Source organism: Eulemur rufifrons, chromosome 6, assembly GCF_041146395.1.
Source record: "Eulemur rufifrons isolate Redbay chromosome 6, OSU_ERuf_1, whole genome shotgun sequence".
In the NCBI taxonomy this organism is placed as follows: Eukaryota; Metazoa; Chordata; class Mammalia; order Primates; family Lemuridae; genus Eulemur; species Eulemur rufifrons.
The window spans coordinates 8531373-8547484 of record NC_090988.1 but is presented as its reverse complement, the minus strand read 5'-3'; the positions used below and the strand labels follow the sequence as shown (position 1 = coordinate 8547484).

The 16112-nt window shown below is 45.2% G+C and overlaps 1 protein-coding gene across 5 annotated transcripts in view; it reads left to right on the top strand.

The window, feature by feature from the left end:
- Positions 1-11585: 11585 nt before the first annotated feature.
- Positions 11586-16112, top strand: part of NTM (neurotrimin) — an 894060-nt gene continuing 889533 nt past the window's right edge. For all 5 annotated transcript variants that reach the window (XM_069468684.1, XM_069468683.1, XM_069468682.1 and 2 more), the window contains exon 1: positions 11586-11860. In XM_069468684.1, coding sequence (XP_069324785.1) covers positions 11779-11860 — 82 coding nt within the window. In that variant the 5' untranslated portion in view covers positions 11586-11778. The remainder of the gene's footprint in view (positions 11861-16112) is intronic.

The following is a 16112-nucleotide window of genomic DNA, read 5'->3' as shown; positions in this document are numbered from 1 at the left end:
GGCTATAAGTTTCCTTTGGCCATATTCTATAAGATTTAATATATAATGTTCTCATTCTTTTATAAATATTTGTAATTTTCATTTGAATCCCTGTTTAACCAGGATTTTTTTCTCTTTTCAAGTATATAATGTCCCCCATTTCTTAGTTAATTTCTAAGTGTATTGTACTTCATTCTGAGAATGGGACCGATAGCATTCTGATTATTAAAGTGTATTGAGATTATTTGAACTGAAGGTGGTCTATTGTCTATTTGTGAAAATTCCATTGTGTTTTGAAAAGTTGTGCTGTTTCTATTTGTTGAATTTAAAGTTCTCTACATCTGTCTCTTTCTTTCTCTATCTGTCTATCCATCCATCCATCTTATTTGTTTGCTTATTTTCAAAATGTTGATTTTGTTATTAAAATCTCTATGTACTTTTTTCCTATTTGTGCTCTCATTTTCTTTCTTTCTTTCTTTCTTTCTTTCTTTCTTTCTTTCTTTCTTTCTTTCTTTTTGAGAGTTGCATTACTATTATTTTTACTCCAGTTGTGGAATTGCCCATTTCTCCTTGCATTTACAAGAGTTTTTATTTTGTAAACTTTTTGTTGGTTTCAGTAAAGCTCATGACTATCATTTCTTTTTTGTGGATTATACCATTTATCTTATAAATGAATACCTCATTTTTTTCTCATGGCTAATCCTTTCACCATGATTTATGTTTCTTTTGATATTAATTCCATTGTACTTATTTTTGTTATTATTTTCCTGGCATATTATGAAAACTTCTGTATTGCTTTATTTTACGTGTTCTTTACAAGTAAGTAGCTTAAAACTAGATTTTTTCCAATCTGCAAATCTCTGTGCTTTAATAAAGTTAATACATTCACATCTATTAGGGGCAGTAAAATCTGAGAACTTTTTCTAGTCATCTGCCTTTATGTTTTCTATTTACCATTCTTGACAGATGTTTATTTAGCTCTTTCAGACCTTTTGTTGTATTTTTAAAGTTGTTTGTTTTCTTTTTTTTCTCTTTTTTTTTTCTCAATGGTTTGGAAGTTGTACATTATCTTTCAATTTTTATGCATTATTATGTATATATCCTTAACACATGAAATTAAATGTATTTTTCCAAAATTATTTAGACGTAGTCGTTATACTTTTCCTTTCTCTATGAATGCAGAATCTTGGCTTATTTTTTTCTTCCTGGTTCCTTGTTCCACTGCTATCTACCCTTGGCTCTCTCATGTGAAGAGTATCTGATATTTGAGTTTAAGATGTTAAGTATAATTTATTTTTACCAAACCACAACATCAATAATAATTTAGACTGAACTGAAATAATACTGGTTTCTTTCTACTCTACTATTTCTTTCACCTATATCACTTTGGCACTTAGAAAACACTTCCTTGTCTCCTTCACTATTTTTTGTAATAACCATTAACGTTCAATAAAACTGCCCCGATGTTTGTCAGTATCCAGTGAAAGATACTGACATAACAGCATAACAGCATGCAGGCGGCACCTCTAGAACCCAGCCTGCCACCCCACTGCCATTGCCTTGTGTGGACCTTCATACTTTGTCCCTCTGGCCCCATATCGGACTTAGCGTGAGGTTAAAAAAAATTGCTTTACTTTAAACCACTGAGATTCTAGAATTCTCCTTTTGTGCCAGTGTCACTTATCTTGAGTAATTCAATAGCCATTATTAATATTTATAACCACTGGTCAGTTTCCCACTTAAGCAGTGAGCAACTTTAGGGAAAAAAACATTACCAATAGTTGTATCTATAGTAATTGGAAAGTATCTGTCTCACAGAAGGCGCTGAATAAGCGCTAATGCAATGAATAAATGAAGGCATGCCTTCCTCCAGGACGGCAGAGATGAATTGCTACCACATTTAGGTAAGACCTGGAGCCTCTCACAGTGCCTGAACACAGCCGGAGCACAGAGGACACTTGTTGATAGTGTGATTTATGAATGCACATCTCTACGTCTCTCCAACTTGACAGAGACACACAATAAGGTTCTATGCTCTATTTAGAGGAAATAAAAACATTCTGCATTTTTTTAGGGTGAGCAATGTTCTTGTGGAGTGACAACATGGTCTGGAATCAGTGACCGCAGCACGAGGGTTGGGGCAGCCCTTCTGGGTGCCTTGAGTGGAGTGTGATTATCTGCGACTCCTTGATCGCGCGGCTACTCACTCACCCCACCTGTAAGGTGAGCAGAGTGTCCTCAATAACCAATATAGATATGAAATTTCTGGACCGTATTTTCAGTACTTTCACTTTCACATGTGATTTTGATTGAACGACTATTGTAAATGGCGAACACACAACTGGAAGAGAAAGGGAGGGTGTGTGTGTGTGTGTGACTTTCAGCCTTTATTAAGAACCACACATCCTTGCCCAATGTAGGGGCCTTACCTGTGCAGTGACATTTCTACAAACATTTCATTTCTAATAACATCAAACACAAGCATGCTCGTTAAAGCCACTTTTCCCCACGGAGGCCTTTGTGACAGCCTGATGGTATTTCTGGATCACTGTAGAAGGCCTGAATCACGTCTGTGCGCACAGTTCTGTTAACAGTGCCCGACGGTTGTGCACTGAGGCTCCCAGAGTTTCCTCTGCTTCTGTGAACAGACCTGCCTTTTAAATGAGATGTAGGGAGGAATATTCCACCCAGAATCACTTCTCCCATATTTTAGTATCCAATTTTCACATATTTTGTCAATATATACTGCTCTCATAAATCTTTCTGGACTAAATGCAAGGAAGATATACTGAAGCCTGACTCATCTAATAAGTCAACAACCTACTCTTAATTTTAAAAAAAGACAAAAAAAAAAAAAAAAGAAATCAAAGTTAGAGCCCCAAAAAATCAACATCGTAATGGAAAATCAATCTTTTATTTCCTTAAAAAATGACTTTCCCCCCAAAAAATCATATTTCTTTTCCTAATTGAAAAAAAAAAAAACAAAACCTCTCCTCTAGTAGGAGACCTAATATATACCTTGAGCCTATTGAGTGCCAATGGCTTTACATACATGCTGGGTTAATCCTGTGAGGCTATTTTTCCTCCCCCCAGTTCACTAATGGGGCATCTGAGGCTCAGAGAGCTTAAGTGTCCTGTAAATAAAAGCTGTGTCTCCGTGGGAACCCGGGGGAAGAAGCCAGCTCTGCCTCACCTCGGTGGCCACACTATCTATTCTGCCTCCGGGCCTCTAATCTATCTTGAGAGAGACTTTCTCCTTCCATACGGTGTTGTTTTTATTAATGTTTTTATCATTGTCATTACATTATCTGTGCAGTGTTTTCTTTTATGCTCTGCATTCGATAAGGGTGACAAATGCCGGAACAGTGGAGAGAGGGTAGGGGGTTAGGACACCGGGGTTCTCCCCCTCCCCTGCTGCCTAATCGTTTCTGTCTGAGAGTCTCTCTCTTCACTGAAAGTCAGGAAATCTGGGTCCTATTTTTAGTCCTGTCACTTTTCTAAGATTACTTCCAGATATGACATGCTATCACTGTCTGTGCCTCAGTCTCCCATCCTAAAACAAAAATGACAATAACAAGCATTGCTGAACAAATATTTTATGAAAAAATTATGAACTAGAATATACATATGTACTTTGGAGACAGAAACATGAGTTAGAGAGAGATGTCCACATGTTGGTGTCTCGGATCTGTCCATATAGGATGGTCACTACATACTTTCTTTGCCGAGGACCTCAGCATTCATTAATTTGATTTTCCTGCCATTTAGCCCTGATGGCATCCTAATCTAAAGCCCATGCAGAATGGCAGGAAGGACCTGCACAGTGGACAATGGGTCACAATTCTTAGCCAGACAAAGGGCAGAGGATATGGGTGGGTGGCTCAGGGCACTTGAGAACGATTTAGGTGACTATCTCCTTCTGTCTTCTTCTGAACATAGATCAAGGGCTCTAGCTCTCTAGGCTGCCAATTCAACACCTTTTATAGGCACTTAATTCACTCAGAAATTAAAAAAATATATATATTCTTAGCTGAAAGTATCATTATTCTTCAGTGTGACACATGACTTGGTTTTAAGCCTTCATATGTCTCTTCTATGCTCTACTGTGGGTTAGAATCCATCAGATGTCTGTGATGAACAGCTACTGCTGCCCAGGCCGGCCACCTCCCACGGACACTCTGTTGAGCCCCTTATCTCCCCCATCCCTATGAAAGTCATCAATGTAACTCATAGCAGCGGGGCGGGGGCGAGGGCGGGGGCGGGGGCGGACCGCAGCACATGACATTAACCACGCCCTCCTGCCCCCAGATCTCCTGTCTCCTCTCTGGGAAAGCAACAGTCAGAATCACAGAGAAGCCAAGTCAGTGGTCATTGTTGGCAAACTCCGTCTCTCAGGCCTTCATCCTCATCTTCTCCCCGCCCTTTCCCCACACACCATAGACCCACCCTTCGCAGGCTGCCAGGGCTCTTCTGGTCTCACTCTTGTCCCTTCTTTCATCACCAGGGCTTTGTAAAGAAGCTGAAACCCCTTCACCCAGAGCTTTCAGTGATAGACAACAGCTTAATTTGTCTGTCCCTTCCAGGTATGCTTGCATTTTTAAAGACTTGGAACTTTCAGTTACAAAGAATATGATTTGGGGCAAATAAGCCCACGTGAATTTCTTGGGGAGAGGAAACTGCGCAAGGAGCCGTCCAATCAAACTTTGAAGGCAGGCGTCCAGATGCATTCTGGGATATAAGAAACAATACTGGACAAGGGGCCAGATGAGTTGATTCCATTCCCAGTTCTGCCTATGTGAACCTAAGCGTGTGGTTGCCCTTCTCTGGTCACCGCTTCACTGTGCAAAATAACAGTGTGGGTACTGATTAAAGGGTTCCCGAACTCTGTTCATCTCAAAGTCTTCCCCCAAATTCAGCTGGTAGAGGTTAGCATGTTTATAATTAGTCTTAAGCTAGTATGAGGCCAAATGATTGAGAAATACATAAATCTTTCTCCAGACCAGGCTACTCCTCCCCATAAAGTCTTCAAAGTACAAATGTTTATGGAGAGAAGTAGCCAAGAGTAGTAGTGACATTTTGTTGTCAAACAGGCTAAGTCATCAGCCCCAATGTAGGGAAGTGAGTCTGTGCCAGGTACCCCAAGAATCTGCCCACCTTTCTTTCAATCTGAGCTTGACTCCAGTCATTGCCCCATGCTCTATTCAGCTGCCTGCTGGGCAGTAGACTGCAGAGAAGAGGTTTCCAGGGCCACGTGCACCACAGTTGCTCATATGTGTGACCTACTGAGAGCCCAGGAGCTGATGGGGCTAAACCACTATCCCACAATCTGCCTGGTTGGATGAAGGGAAGCACAGGTGGGCAGCTGTCCAAGTCCAGAGGGCCAGGGGAGGCTTCTCTAGGGGAATGGCTTGATTCACTCTACATCCCACTGTATCAACCTCTAGAAGTATCCATTAAGACCTGTGCAACTGTGGATGAGTTACCTAACCTCTTTACTTGCAAATTAAGGATAATAGTATTCACACTGTAAGGGTTAAATAGAAAGACATGCAGAATGCTTACACAGAAGTTCATTAACTGGTGGTTCACTTCCCCACCCATTCTGCACCCCCAACCTTTAGAGGAGGCGGGATTTGGTTCATCTATGGACATTTTTGTGACTCCATCTGTGACTTTAGTTTAATTCCAATTTAATAATAATACTGGCTACTTGTTATTTTTTTTTTTAATAAAGGGCCTACATCTCTGCCTAGGTTATTCTCTCTCCCACAAGCTTCACATAATATCTAGACATTCGCAGTGTATCAGGGGATGTCATGTGGGAAGGGCAGGGAAGAAAGGAAGTTGTTACTCACAACCCGCCACATGGACCCTTTTGGTCCAGACGCTTTCGGCTGCGAGGGACAGAAACTCAACTCGAGCTAATACAAGCAAATGTGGGAACCAGGAATTCTGGGGAGAGTGTCTAGCTCCAGGCATGACTTGTCCAACTTGCAATCATGGCCTCTTCTCTTGCTTCTACTTTCCTTTTTGTTGGCTCCATTTTCTTGCAGATGTTCTCTACCTGTTAGGCAAGGTATCCCCTAGCTGCAGTTCCTTTCTCCCAAAGGAACCTAGAAAACTGTCAGGGAAGAAGCTGGCTGGCCAGGCCAGCATCCTGTGTCCACTGCTGTGCCAAAAGCATAGAGCGCCCAGCAAACAGGGGGCTGGTTCCCAGTGTGCTGTGACATCCAGACATAATATCGCCCAGTCTACTACAGAGTTCGGAGGAAACTTTTGGCAATAAGCACCTCCAAGGCAGTGACTGTGAAGCTCTTGTCGGGTGTTAATCAGCACACTGATTTGTTTTTTTTCAAGCCAGCTGACCATGTGGTCAAGAAGCCGTGTATGTGTGTGCTGGTCCCTGTGCCAGGACTTTCACAGCCTCCATTTTGATTAATCTACAGCTCTGTGAAGGCGATATTATTCCTTTCACTTTAAAGACGAGATGGGACAAGATGAGATGAGAACATTGAGCATTACAGGATTGAAACTGATAAACCGAGATAGACTCGACTCCAGGTCTTCTGATTTTAAATCTGAAATTCGGTCTGTTGCATGACTATGTCGTACTGCTTCTTTCTGAGATGATGATGATAACTTATAGAAATCAAGGCCAGATGGCTGAGCCTATAAGTCAGTTAAAAAATACTGAAAACACTCCTTTTGTGGGACTTTGGACTTACATCTCTGTGTCTTTAATTTCTGCGATGTTAAGAGTTATGCTTTCATTTTAATACCAGTTTAGGCAAATCAACAATAACTCAGGAAATCTGCTCTTCTGAGGAAAATTCTCAAAATAGAGCCACATAATTCAGACATCATCTGTACCTAGCCCCACTCCATTCTCACGGAAAGGGACCCGGACAAAAGCCCGTCCAAGATGGCCACCGCACTGCCCCTTTCCAGGGAGAGTCCCTTTAAAGTTGGAGATGGCCTTCCTCCTGCCACGGCTTCTGCCCTCCCTGGGGTGACAGGGCAAGTGACAGCTGAACCCCCCTCAACGGCAGACGTGCGAGGGCAGGCGGGCTCTCCCTCCTCCCCTGGGCGGGTAGGATCAGCCACCGCACGGAGCTGGGTAGAGGCAGGCCACAGCGGGGACGGCGGAGCGGCAGAGCAGCGGCTTTTGTTAAGTCCTGAACATTATTTCAGCACTGCTCTTTAGATTTAAGCTCCCGCAGTTCTTTCCATAATAGCTGAGAGAAATAAAAAACACTGGCTTCCTCCCTCTGGTGCGTGCACCTCACACACTCTCCTCCTCCTCCCCCTCTCCCTCCTCCTCCTCCCCATGGTATTCTGTCCTCCTGTCCTCGGGGCCTGGCCCTCGGGTGTGCGAGGGCACATCCCTTCTCTAAGGGCTCTGTCAGGGTTCAGCTGGGATTTGGACAGCGGGGCAGCCAGGTCCCACAGTGACCTTCCTAGACTTATTGTCTCTCGTTGGGTAAGGTGACAGGTGTGCACGGGCCGGTTTACAGAGAATCAATCCCTATTTGTACTAGCTCATCGCATACGGTGCAGAACCTTAAGCTGCCCGATGATGGAAGGTTTATGAAATGCGATCCTGGCTGCCCTCTCCTCAGAAGTTAAAGACCTCATCTCTTCCCCCGTCCTCATTCTTTATTTCTTATACCCCTTCCTTATTCCTTCTCTGCAAACAGAAAAATCATTTCCGTAGTAAAGTTCTCTTAACTTCAAGGAGTGTGGATGGCCAGAGCATATCATTCTGCCTAGAATTTTAGGTCCCTCTCCTGACATTAATTTTGTCTCAGGCCTTTCATCCTTCTCTGCAAAATAGCTGACCCATGAACTGGGAAGTAAATGGTGCATAACATAAATCTGGCGAATGCAAGAGGCAAAGTGAGTCCTGCAGACACCTGATGAGAAGAAGTACTTGAGCCTCCTAACTCAGAGGAAGGCACTCTGATTGCTAAGTAAGGAACTGTGATTCCAAAGTGTCCCCTCCAATCACAGCCTCCCCCAGTCAGAGGTTCTTTAGTCATTGCCTCTCTTCTAGTCACAGAAATCCCTATCACAGCCACAAGCCACCCCAAAATGGAAGGACCAAGCTACCCAGTTTTGGGGGCAGTTACAGCAACAGCGATTTCTAGCTCCATTTTATGATACATCCTGAGACCAGAATGGAAAGTAGAGAGGAAGAATGCGAACTCCATAGATGTGACCTATCCCATCAAGTGAGGGTTAGGTCTGCTTGAACAAAACTCTTCTGTGTGTAGCCCAGGATCAGCTATTCCACCTGTAATTACAGCAATGGCTGCTGAATGATCCAGCAGGCCTGCCTTGGCGACACTGTGTGAAGCCCCATAACAAAGGAGAGGAAAAGATGTCTTGTCTAGAAGGAGGTTAACAATGTGCTTTGGGGAAACATGGAGGCCATTGGGAAATTTTACTCCATGTGGTAAATCCAAGTATTGAAAGAGCTATAGCTCTCCAGATAGTTTAGCATTTAGCAGCATTCAGAGCCCAAATTAGACTTCTGGATCTGCAGTCTCTCAGGATACGTTCTGCTTCAGTGAATGCACAATGCACAATGCTGCAATGTCTATGTCCAGGAGTCTTCGTTCTCAAGCACAGATAGCTTCTCCCAATGACACATGCTAGACCACATCCATCTCAGTTCGGTTAAAGACAGTAAGGTAAATGAAAATCAGTTGATGGTTGTGATGTATGGTTAGTTAGGGTTGGGATGGAAGAGTAATTGCTAGCCCCGTTTCAGACATGGAGTTGAGATGACTCAGCCCAAGGCTCAAAGCCCCAAGGGGACAGAACTGCGGTTTGGATCCTGCACAATGCAGCCCCAAGTCTGTCCCCTCTGTCAACAAGCCACCCCATGACAATGACGACTGGTGTCTGTGCCTGTCAGGTACTAGACCTGGTTACCTTACCCGTGTGCTGAGAGTAACTACTAAGGATCAGATCTGGCGCTAGGGGTCATAGTTTTTAATCTGTTCAAATTTTTATTGCAATACAGCAGGGTAAGTAAGATGGGGGACCGCAGACAGGTCTCTAGAACCCCAAATCTACCTGATGTATCTCCAACTCTTGCTGTTACCTGATGGTGTCCTCCACCTGCAGTATTCGCCTCTCTGCCTCAGGTCCAGTCTCTACCTTACTCCAGAGTCTTCATGACTACCACCATTTCCACAGGACTTTACCAAATTTCACAGAAAATGGCCATCTATCGTGCACTGCCGAAAAAAATTAATTCTATGTATCAACCATTTGCAACTCAATACTAAAAGCAGTATGTGGGGTTTCCTATGTTTTCTGTAGCAACATATGTGTTGTTTCATAATGCTTATTATTTTGTAATCTCACATGCCATTAAAATAGCAAAAAAGTTATGTGGAGGGCTGTCTGATAGCTATTTGAGTCTCTCACAGTATTTAGCGTAGGGTATTATTTTTGAGGTTCATTTGACCCCAATGCTTAAGTTTAAATCCTGACTCTATTCCTTAAAGTTGTGTGGCTGTGGACAAGCTTGTTCATATCAATGTCCTCATCTATAAAATGGGGATGATAATAGCACCACTTGATAGGTTGTGAAGATTTAATGAGAAAAATACGTACCAAACACTGGGTATTATGCCTGGTGTATAGCAAATAATTAATAAGTATCCACTATGATGATTAATTTCTTATTGTCATTGCACACATGGGAGCCTAATAAGGAGTGGTAATTGTGAGGATCTGTAGTTTAGGGTGAAGACATTTACAAATGTTAGTGTCGCTGCCTCTCCAGGTTGAGACCCAAGACTTTTCAATGACCCATGGTCTTTATCGTCATTCTGGAGAGAAGTGAAATGTGGGCCAGGAAGCTACCCTTCCTTCTGTAATGCACCGTTATCGCCTGCCGTCACAGTTGTTCTAAAGCATTTAATTACACATGTCACTATGCTGAGCGCTGCACAAAAGGACTCGTCTATAGATAAAATTCTTGTCTGTTGGGAGCTCACAATATCAAGGACATTTTGATAGACATATGAATTAGAACTTAATGGCAGAAAAAGTCCACCAGTTAACATAAAACACCTTTAACACTGAAAGGGGCCGTAGAAATTATTCCAGTTCTGTAATTTTACAGAGAGGCTAAAGTTCACAGAGGTAAAATGACTTACCCATGGCCCCTCGGTTTGTGAGCAGCTGAGACTAGGATCTAGGTGTCCGGGGCCCCTTCCTCTCAGGGGCGCCATGCCCCACAGCTCCAGGGGGGACTGTCCCCATTCCCATACAGCACAAGGTGAACTGCACCTTTTAGGTGGCATTGCTGTTTTCGTTTCACCTCTGTGCCATAAATACACACAGACGATGAGTACGTTTGTTCTATGCAGTTTGCGAGCATATACATTAAATTTTGGGGGGGCTTACAGGAAAGTATAAAAATTAGCCATGAAATTAATTCTAGAATAATATTTTTTAAATACGTGTTAAGAGATAGCAGGGGTATGAATGTGACACAATCAGCTAGGGAAGGATCTGTGAGGGGCTAGGTTTCCTAGAATTTTTATTCACATTCTATAACTTGCTTCTCAGAAGAGGGAGCCAAAAATTAGAACCAACTTCCTAGGCCTTAGAATCAGGTTCCTTAAAAAGTCATTGTATCCATTCGATTATTTCTGCCTGGTTTTTATTCTTACCTATCACCAAGGAGATGAATGTCCACAACGTTTGAGGACATCTTATAACTGCACACAAAGTTTACACGCAGACAGTCCCTCAGCATGGCTAACTTAAATCTGTCTTGCTGTAGTTTAAACCACAGACATCTATATTATGCTTTTTAGTGAATCCAGATTGACTAAGGCATGTGGAATGAACTCATATCTTGTTCTCTTTTAGAGAAGGTTCTGCATATTCAGACTGCAGACTTTCTTCTCAAATCCCAAATACTTTATCCTTTTTCATGGTATCATATATGCAAAGATGACTTTAGGAAATCAACTTTTAAAAAATGAATGAAAAATAGGAGTAATGTAGATATTCTGAAATAGGAGTGACAGGAGAAGACAATAGAAAGTTATTTACTATTTTCAAGGCAGCTAAGTGGAAAGGTTGATGAGAGAGACAGAAAAAAAAATCTGTCATTGAATGATACTACCATCAGAGAGGAAAATAGGTACCAGCAAATGAAATTTGACTCATCTTTGCAAGTTTCACTGAGCATGAAAATGTCCCTTTAAAATTTCCCGTAAGCCATGGCCGGCTATGGGATTTTTCCAGTGCAAAGGGAATCTGAGTTCAGGAGGCCAAGGAATGCCAGGGGGAAAGGGATTTTCTGGTGCTTGGGGCTCAGAGACTGTCAGTTTAAAAAATGAAAGTAATATAGAAGGGGCAAAGTGGCATTTATCATTCTCTCTCTCCAGGCTCCTGTCTCTTTAATCAGCTAGCCTGATTTGCCCAGTAAATGATTCCTGAGAGAGTGTGTGTGTGTGTGTGTGTGTGTGCCTGCGCGCGTGTGTTGTAGCTCTGTCAATCCTTGGATTAGAACCAATGATTGCAGCTTGTAGGAGGGCTGTCCAGGGCCAGATTGTACAATGTGTCTCAGTGCCAGAGTATGAGTGGAGATAATTACGGAGAAGTCATACTCTCTCACACCCTCGGCTTTCTGGTGTCCTTCAGCAAAACAGTGGATTTAAATCTCCTTGCGCGAGCTTGAGAGCAACACAATCTACCGGGAAAGAAAGAAAGAAAGAAAAAAACCGAATCTGACAAAAAAGAAGAAAAAGAAGAAAAAAAAAAATCATGAAAACCCTCCAAGCAAAAATGCACAATTCTGTCTCCTGGGCAGTCTTCACGGGGCTGGCTGCTCTGTGTCTCTTCCAAGGTAAGAGCTGCTGTTGCTTTGCCTGCGGTGACCAGGAACCGTACACTGTGCTTTATGTGATTCTCAGCCTCCTGAGCCGGCTCTGCTGCGCGGCTTGCAGGTGGAGGAGACAGCGTTCAGACAGAATGGCTGGGATTCATTCTCCCGGCCAGGCTGTGAGAATATTGATTTGATTCTGGCTGCTGCCGGAATGTGGGGATGTATATGCATAAGTAAAACGTGTTGGTGTTCCTTTTAGGTCTGTGGTTATGTGCTGGGCTCCCCGGCTTCATGCACACACACACAACAGAGCACACATGTGAGCCGGGGAAATTACAGCTTCGGAGGACAGCGGGGTTGTTAATGTGTTGCTTATGCGACTGGGAAGAAATTACAAGAGGAAACTTTAAATATCGGCCGGTGAACTATGCAACGCTCTAAAAGGAGCAAACGGGGGAAATGCAGGCTGGAAATAATCAGGTGGCTCCTGTAAGGTTCTGGTCAGCTATCCAGCTCCAAGGGACGAATCGATTTGCAGCAGTGGTGGGCAACTGTGTTAGTTTTGAATGTGTTTGGGGGCGTGTTTGTGGCAGGGGTGGGCTGGGGGTTGTGGATAAAGGGTAGGGGAGATGAGGCTCTGAAATTCCAAAAAGCTTTTCTTACTTGAAGGGAGAGAGGCAAGAAGAGTGGAGTGGAATGCTAATTTTTTGTTTATTTATCGGCTGAGCCCCAGCCCTGGGGCTGCAGTTCAGTGCGCTTTGATGTTCCCTGTGCGTGTTCTGTGCGTTCAGAACCTGCCTCCACCTCCGTGGTTCGCTGCACTGTGCAGCCCCCACGCCCTGTCCCGGCTCTCACGTTTGCTCCGGCAGCAGAGTTACCCGCTAGCCTGCTCGTTCCCACCGCCCTGTCTTTCGGGGCATCTAGTTCTCGTCTTTCATATTAAAGATGCCTGAACTCGTAGGATTGAGACAGGCTGAGAAACTTTCCCTGGGTGGTCCAGCAGGGCTCGCCAGGAGGAGCCCTCCCAAGGGATGTGAGCCTCAGCCCTCTGCTGTTGTATTCCCGGAGGAAAAGTTCGATCTGAGAGAGTGAATAAGGATGGGGAGTCCCACCCACCTCCCCCTCTTCTCCCTCTGCAGTATGGAGTTCTCGTGGTCTTCACTGAGTCGCGAGCTCAAGTCCTGCTGACCCCTCTCTGAGGTCAGGCGATGGGGACTGCTGCTGTCTCTGTGGCATAGGTTGCAATGACTGCGGTGCAGATGCACATAAGGTGGACAGAGGGGCCAGGCTGGAAGGAATAAACTGTGTGCACGCTTGGCTGGGGCTCAGGGAGGAAGGCAAGGAGGGGTGGGAGGGGTCTGTGTTGGATGACAAGGAAATCCAGGGGGGTGGATCTTGCAGGGATATCCATGAGGTCACCTGCAGCACCCGTCCCCAGGAGGCACGGCCCCGGGATTTCTCTCCTCTCCCCTGGGGCACTGGTGGGCGTTAAGAGTGAAGGGAGTCAACTTGGAGGCATCCTTGATTGACTCCTCTTATGTAACATGAAGCAGCATCAGCGTGTGTGCATGCATGTGTGTGTGCCTGTGTGTGCATGTGCACCCTGCTTGTTCTGGTGTACGGGGACTCGTGCACGGTGAACAGAGCCCTACCACTGGCCGTGGGGAAACTGAGTTCAGGCCCAGGCACCTTCAGGGCAACAGCTTCTACCGTGCTGACGACAGAAATGAAAACTAACTAGGCAAGGGGTGGAGCGGGGGGCAGGGTAGAGAGAGGGAGGGTCCCAAGCCCTCAGTAATTTCCATCTGTCCTGAAATTTGTGTCTCTTCCATCTATAACATCGAACTGGAGACAATGACCAAACTTCCACCATCAACAGCCCCACTGGCTGCCTGCCAGGACCCCCAGGGCCATTCTGAATTTACATATAAATTAGCATACGTGAGGTTTTTTTTCATCAGAATAAATGCAGGGAAGCATAATATTTGCTCATACTTTGAATCATCCCTGAATAGATGAGTAGAAAGTGGTAGTGCAAATTTCTTCAGGGTGAAATCTGATTTTGTGGTCTTATTTTTATCTTGGGGTAGGGGTGGTGGTGATGAGAATATCTCAGCCCTCCTCACATTCTACCAAATCCTGAATTTCCTAAGAGGAGTGATGGCCTTATTTGTACTACCCACCTCCACTCAGCCCTGAATAGGCTTCCGTGTGTCATGATAGAATGAGGCTGCCCAATTTTAAAGCAGAATGACCCCCAAAGACCCTCATACCTCATGCCAGTCGAACACAGCAAAGGTGATGTCTGTTTTCTCTTTCGGGGAGGACAGCCAGAGTCTGCCAGCTATCTCTTATCAAACTTGCAGAATTACTGAGGCAGCCCAGGTCTTGCCTGCAATAATCCACCCCTATTGCATTGACCCGGTGGGACTAGTTAGAATGCAGTACACATTCCAAGGCAATTTTTTCTTCTCCTCTGTTTTTGTTTTAAGCTGGCTCTTCCTGGAGCTGCTACTTCCTGGGTTTCCTGCCTCTTGAAAAGGTGTCTGGTGCTAGGGGCAGGTTGTGGACCCCTCCCTGACCTATTCCTCCCCCCAAGCCAACCAGCAGCCATGATCCAGCTTAGAGAGGGGGCAGTTTCCAAGGGAATCAGCACTGATTAGCGATGCTGGAGGGAGGGGGATTAGCCAGGAGCTCGGGCCCTCAGATACACCGGGGTTGATTAACTAGAGGCTCCTCTTTCCCTTCCCGGGAATAGGTGCCAGGGAGCGGGATTAGGCGCTGTCCTTTTCAGCACACCCACCGCCCACCTTCTGCCACTGAGAGGCTCTGAGAGGAACGGCTGGTTTTGCTGCAGCTTTTCTCTTTCTAGAAACTCGACCATTTCGCCTTCGAAGGATTATTGTTCCTTTTAACACCTTCCGATGAGCTTGGCTAGGTTCCTCTCTTACCTTTCTAATTTTTTCTCATCTCCTCACATCCCACATCAACATATCTGCTTGCTTGAGACACGGACGTGGCAGAGCAGAAGGAAAAGGAGAAGGAGATTGGGCTAAGTTCACACTCCTCTGTGCTCGGCGCCCGGGACGTGGGCACCGTTCAGCTGGGCAGACCGGCCAAGTTCCTGCCAAGCCCTGGTAAACACGCGGTGCCAGGAGCAGCCTGAGCTGGGCAGCGCTGCTGAGATGTGAGGGAGGCGGACGAGACCACAACGACGTTTACTGGCAAAGAGGAAAAATCAGTTTGGGAAACGGCCCCAATGCAGGCACCTGATGCAGGCACCATAGGCATTTGGAAGCGTGGCAGTGAAAGCAGGGGCAGAGGGACTTCACAAAGGGGACCGTGCTTGCCATGCACGGAGCTGCCAACTCAACAGTGACGGTCCTCCGAGCATTCGCTACAGGGGCTGGAGAGTCCCAGCTCTGACCTTGCCGCATGAGGGCCTTTCTTAGAATTGCAGCAAACCTGGTCCTGGTACTGACTCTTCCTTTTTCAGTTCATTTAAAGCCACGTAGAAACCTAAGAACCTACATCTCGCCATCTGAGATGTGTAGCCCCTGACTTCTGTTCTTTCTCGGTAAGCTTCTCCCATAGCACAGCTATCAATTAAGGGTCCCAAACAGTATCTTTAAGTGTCTGTCTTGGTTCCCTGCTTGAGGTGCTCCAGCCTAGATTGCCTCCTGTCAACTCCCTGGGTTCCTACCCTGTGTGCACGTGAGCCTGGCAGTGCTGGCCACAGTTAATCCCTTTGGACGGAGTGAGCTCTCTCAACACACCAAGAAGTGGCAGGATTTCTGAATCAATGTGGATAGGCCACGTGATTGTGGCATGTGCAAGAAACACATGGTGGAGAGACTTGCGTTGCTGTCACTGTCCGCTCACGGGGGAAGCACACTTTGGATGGAATGAACAGGTCTGGGATTTGGCTCTTTTCCAAGTGTTTTGGTTTGGCGCTCACGCCTGCTTCTGCCCACCAACTAGAGTGCTAAAGATGCAAAATAAAATAAAATAAAACACTTTGCTTTCTATCCAGCCTCAACAGAGGTCCTACAGACTCTTAAAGCACCCGATGTGCGTGGCCTTCAGGTTTCAAGCCAATTCTAGGGGCCTGAGCACGGCTCGGTGGAGAACACGTACGTCTGAGCTCAAATTTCCCTATGTTTTCTGTAGGGAAAAATCTCTCCCTCTGTGCGCCTGTCTCCCCACCTGCCCGCCAGGCCGGGGAGTGACTCCCCTGGGTGTTGTAAGGACTCATTAATGCTTGTAACACTCC